Raw genomic sequence first — 6,000 nt, 5'->3', positions numbered from 1 at the left:
AGTGTAAATTTCTTTAGAAAGAACAGCATACAATCTTAACACATAACATGGTAACCTCAAATTTGTAGCAGCACGTTACATACACATCAGTTCTACAAACACCCGAGGATGTTAATTTTCAAGACCTGTGGCTGGGGTCTTTGGTGTGATCTTCAAGCCCCCAAACTTCCCTGGCCATGCTAACCATGGGAACGGTCACTGACTTCTAAGCCCCAGTTCATCAGTGACTTGGTGAGATGTCTGACAAACATTGCAGATAGAACTTATCTTATTTTTTCCTCCCCTGTGTGCATTGACAGAACAATGTTATCAAACAGTTTTGCTTGCGAGGGTCACAAGAACTTGGGAATATTGTACTTCAGCCTAAATGTGAGCAGAATCCAGCAACTTTTCCTAATGGCCACTCTTTCCTTCCCGGTGTTCAGGTTAAAACGTGGGTGTTAACCTTCACGCCTCCAGTGCTCAAACCTCAGATTCAGTTGATCAGAAACACTGTGAGTGTCCTTTTAACATGTTAGTCAGAAACCAATGACCTCTTATTCCCTCTACTGCTACCCCTGATCTAAGCCATCAGAATATCTCTAAGCCATCAGAATATCTCACTGCGATTACTGCAATACTTTTCTTATTTTTATATTTTTAAATATTTTATTTATTTTTAGACAGAGGGGAAGGGAGGGAGAAATGGGGAGAGAAACACCAAGGTGTGGTTGTCTCTTATGCACCCCCTACTGGGGACCTGGCCCACAACCCAGGCATGTGCACTGACTGGGAATCAAACCGGTGGCCCTTTACTTTGCAGGCCCGTGCTCAATCCACTGCGCCACACTGGCCACGGCTGCAATACTTTTAATTGGTCTCCCACAGTAGCTAATACAATCCTTTTAAAAGTTAGTTTGCATCAGGTACTCTCCTTCAAAACCTTTTAGTAGCTCCCTATCTCGCTTAGAGTAAAAATCGTTTCTTATGAAAAGCCTAGCGGGTCCTGAGCCTGCCAGCAACTTCACAAGGCTTCACTTCCTCCGACCTCTTCTCTACCCACCCCCGGCTCCTTCTTTGCTCAAATGCCCTTCAGTGAGGCCTATCCTATGTAAATATGCACTTACCCACACATACCTAAGCATTTCCTAGGCTATATTCTGGTTTTCTCCTGAGTGCTTGTCACTAATAGAGAAGTACCTACAGTGGGGTCCCCAGAACTAACAAGTTTCTAGGTGATGTGATGCCGGGGGTCCAGGGACCGCACTTTGAGAACCACTGCTTCAAGGGAATTTGTCTTATCCCTCTCTCGATACTTCTGATTTGGGTGGTGCTAAACAACTCAACTCCAGGGACCACCAGATTACCTGAAGTGTTTCTTAAAACTTAGAATAGGTCCCACCCTTAGAGTTTCTGATTGGGTAGGACTGGGGTGGGGTAGGGCTTGAGATTTTCAGTTCTAACAATTACCCTTTGAAAACATGATACGGTTTCTATTAAATTTGTCTGTTTCTTCTCATTTGAATACATAGTCCATGAATCAAGAGTTTTTTCCCGTTTTCTACAGTTTCTTCATGCACAGGACACTATCAGGAACAAAGTAGCTGCTCAATAAATACAGGTTGAACGGCTCAATGAAAATTGCTATCCTAGTGTTACGTCAGTCAAGTTCTAACTTCCTCTTGTCAATTTAATATGAAAAAATATGAAGTTAAAAAAATCTTTAGTTAATCCCTCAAGAGAGGATTTTTAAGCAATAAGCTCCAGTAAACAGGATTTCCCAACATTCAGGAAATGATTACGAACACCTTACATTATTAACATAACATCATTGTTAACAATAAACCTCCGTGGAATGCTGCTCTGCACTGACCACTTCAGCTATTACAACAAACCGAGGTGGCCAGGGGCACTGCTTCCAGGCTCCAGGGAAGGGTCGGCGCACTAGGGCCTCTGGGGTTCCCACCTGTCTTCTTCCTTCTCCATACTCTCCCGATTCCAGCAACGAACCAAGTGTCAAATAAGAGGTGACCGTTTTTCTTCTAGTGTGCAGCATTCTTATGATTTGCATTGAAAATTTCCCCTCTTATAACATTAATGATCATTCCAACCACTTTTCTAGGGCAGCAAAGTTCTAAACAAGTGGGTCAGAGCACTGGCTTTCTACAGATGTTGCAGAAATTCAGTTGAGACACAGATGTTTTTTGGGAGGCATGTTATTTGGGACTTGTTTTTGCAATAATTTGTAAGTTTGTGCTGTCTGAATACTCTATCAAACCTATACAACAGCATTACACTTATGCAAAGAAAAACTGATAAATGATTATGAATTAATAATTCATTTCTTTTTCAGATAGGCTATGAGATCAGGGGTCATCAAACTTTTTTTTAGAAGGCAAAATAGTAAATATTTTAGGCTTGTAGGAAATATAATTCTGCAGTGGTGGAAAGCAGCCACAGATAAAATGAATGAATGAGTATGGTTTTGAGAAACAGAACTTTATTTACATATAACAGATGGCCAATACATGGACCGTAGTTTGCTGACCTATAAGTTATAGTACTTCAATCTTTGTGGAATAAATGAAATGAACCAGATGAATTACAGGTAAATTTGCCAAATTTATCTCTCTCATAATGAAAATTGTGTCTTACTACAGAAATATATTCCTGTAACTCAAAGTAATGACTTAAAAATATGAAAATTCTAGCATGCAAATCAAAACAGACATTTGGCTCTGTAGTAAGTTGAACTAGTAAATAAGAATCCTTGTATTTATTTTTTTACAAATGCAGGCGACAAAACTTATAAATGTAACAACCGAGAATCTAATTTCTTATAGTCTCCTGCACCCTTCAGAGCTACACACTCTAGAGATTCCATCCATAGCAGCAGAGGAGAATCTTACCTTAAAGCACCAAGTTTCCAGGCATCACTAAAGTGTTTTTCATTCTCTAACACATGCAGGCAAAGTGCCTAGGGAGCAAATACCAATCCACCTTAAGCTCCAATGGGTCAGGGATAGCAGATGGGGAAACCAACATTATTTTTAAGTCTAAAAGTGATCTATCTCCTTACCTTACTTCTTTCCATAAAACTTTAAATTTTGAATGTAGTAATATTTAACATGAATATAAGTTGATTTTTTAACATAATCTCTTTCAGATTCATCTAACAGTGTAGGATGTTCATACTTGTTTTATAATTTGTGAGGAAAACAAGAAACATGTCTCATCTAGAATATTCTGACAATCTTTATTAAAAGTTAAATTTAGAATTTTATAGCAAAGTAATCTGTCCAAATTATAGATTAAAATATTCCTTAATTTATGTAAATTAAGACACAAAGTTCATTCCCAATACAGAACTGTATTTCCATTTTTCCAAGCAGGGTTCAATGGGCATTTTTAGGGTCTCGCTAACACCAGCCCCGGACACCCAGAGATTACTGGGTCCACTGAGAGGGCAAGGACACTGGTTGAGGCTGCTGATGAATGCTTCACAGGAATCTGAGAACAGACACAGATTTCAGTGTTACAGTCAGTGGAAGTGAAGTCTTCCTTAAGACTGTGCCTGTGCTCCTGAAAGGCGAAGGTATGGAGTAATGACGTTAGTTCTTTAGGCCAAATGCATGGATCTGTGCATGGAGGCTCTACTCTCTGCCTGTGGTCAGTAACTTGAGGGCTTTCTGCAGATTCTGCACGGCGGTGCTGACGTCTTCATACTGCAAAGCACTGCCAGCGTATTTGCAGTACTTCTGAGCTCTGGCAAAGTCCTCTGGTGTAAGACGGATATCCCCTGCAAGAGAAAGGATAATTCAGATGTTAATGAGAATAGAAAGTGTTCTGTTTAGGTTGGGTAAATGCTTAAATTAAAGATTACAGAAAATATTAGAGGTTATATAACAACATAAAGGATTTTTTCAATTCCAGTTGCACTTAAATACATTTTCTCATGCTATCAATTATTTTTTTTTACGAATATAAACCACACACCTGGCTGGTGTGGCTCAGTGGATTGAGTGTGGGCCTGAGAACCAAAGGGTCACCAGTTAGATTCTCAGTCAGGGCACATGCCTGGATTGTGGGCCAGGTTCCCAGTAGGGGGTGTGAGAGGCAACCACACATTGATGTTTCTGGCCCTCTCTTTCCCTTACCCTCTCTCTAAAAGTAAATAAATAAATCTTAAAAAAAAAAACCCTAATATGAACAATATACATACCAATACACAGTAACTTCTATGAACAAGATTTTTCTTTCAGAAGTAATAAACTAGAAGCCTTTACATTTTGGCAAACTACAAAAACTTACACTCTGGAGGACAAGGATAGCATCACTCTGCCTATTTTTTCATGGAACGATACACAAAGACTCAATCACTCAACCCTTACTTGAACTGGAAACATAACCCTCGATTTAAAAAGAAACCAAACTTTATGTGAAAATACTACATAAGTTGTTTAACTTTTTTTAAACATAAAAAGGTTTTACATTTTTGTGCCACCCATATAAAAAACTCTAAGGTTTAACAAAGTTTTTATATCATTAAACTACACAAATAGACAAGTAAATCACCCTTATAAATGATTTCTCCAGAATTTCTTTTCCACATACACATGTGACTGGTATGTGCAGAGCCCACTAAATCATCTGGTTCCATGTACACATGTGACTGGCATGTGCAGAGCCCACTAAATCATCTGGGTAGGCAAACTACACTAAAAATGTTCCACAGAATCTAAGAGTTGAATATACTTCAATACATAATTCTAAAGATGAAATTAAATGCTGACCTTGTATTTTGTTTTCTGAAATACTGTTTTCCTTAAAATTTTTATAAGGATTCTAGGAGAACTGATCAGAAAGCTAGGGGCATGGACTATAAAGAACTGATAATACACTGTTACCCATTAAATCTAAAAAAAAATTATCCTGTAGTTCTGTGGACAGTTTAGTCAGGTCTATTTCAGTTTTATTTTTTGCTTTAAAGTACCTACAAGATTCTTAATGTTTTTTCAACATATATTAAGAGGCTCTAGCCAATGAGAAGATACACTACCTCGGTAAGTACACACTGAGACACCTTTAATTTTCAGTTTACGGTAACACTGCTCATTTGTGTTTGAATATTCTACCCTCCCATCTCAAGACAGTCTTTAAACACAGCATGCACCCCACCCCGGCCCCCCAGCTCATGGACCTGCTGCAAGAGAGCCCGTCGCTCAGGGCCAGTCCTACTGCCGCAGCGTTGGCTTCGGCGCTGTTCTGCTGACCCATCACTCACGCATCACTCTAGTTTCATAACCTAAACTTATCCACTAATGATGAAACCGTTTTAAAACAGAAATACTGACTTTTATTATGAAATAAGTATGTCAGTATTTATAAAATGTGAAAGTATTTTAACAAAAATATAATTACAGACATGTGACAAATATAATAAATATGTATGAGAAATTTTGTAACTTAAGATATAACTAGATAATAACCAACTGATTATAATCTAGATAAACAATGTAAGTTATATAGACTAGAGATGTAATCTGTTTTCAACTATCAGAAATACGAAGAACCTAAGCCATGTCAAATAGTTACTTCTAGTATTTCGTAACAGTTCAGGCTTTCCTTCATTTAAAAAATATAATGTGTAAGTCATTAAAATAAAGCATTTTCATTATAATTTTTAAATAAAAACAAACTGTCTAAGTATTTTTGTTTTAAATTAGCACTTAAAAACTAAATAAAGTAGGAAAGACATAGGAAAGAAAATCAGTTCAATTTCATTTTATCTGTTTCTATATTCAGAATAGCAAATACTGATTAATGCACAAAAATAAAAGTTATTTTTTCTATTATTAAAATTTACCAGAACCCATACTCAGAACTAGAGATGGATAATATTACGGCCCTAAACGGTGTGTGAAGGGTTAGAGACATTGTTTAACACAACATGTCTTTTATGACATCTGTGCTTTCAAGTTCCAGATGGCTTCAGACAAGACCGTCTGTATGACAGGGCAG

At 37.8% G+C, this 6,000-nt stretch overlaps 1 protein-coding gene across 2 annotated transcripts in view; it reads right to left on the bottom strand.

The window, feature by feature from the left end:
* Positions 1-3,216: 3,216 nt before the first annotated feature.
* The window catches only part of VTA1 (vesicle trafficking 1), a 43,211-nt gene continuing 40,427 nt past the window's right edge, over positions 3,217-6,000 (bottom strand). For both annotated transcript variants that reach the window (XM_037144959.2, XM_037144961.2), the window contains one exon: positions 3,217-3,778. In XM_037144959.2, coding sequence (XP_037000854.2) covers positions 3,633-3,778 — 146 coding nt within the window. In that variant the 3' untranslated portion in view covers positions 3,217-3,632. The remainder of the gene's footprint in view (positions 3,779-6,000) is intronic.

The sequence above is a fragment of the Artibeus jamaicensis genome, unplaced genomic scaffold, assembly GCF_021234435.1.
Source record: "Artibeus jamaicensis isolate MK-2021 breed Jamaican fruit bat unplaced genomic scaffold, CSHL_Jam_final contig_3176, whole genome shotgun sequence".
NCBI classification, from domain to species: Eukaryota; Metazoa; Chordata; class Mammalia; order Chiroptera; family Phyllostomidae; genus Artibeus; species Artibeus jamaicensis.
The sequence above is the reverse complement of the archived record's forward strand: the minus strand, read 5'-3'. Positions and strand labels throughout refer to the sequence as shown.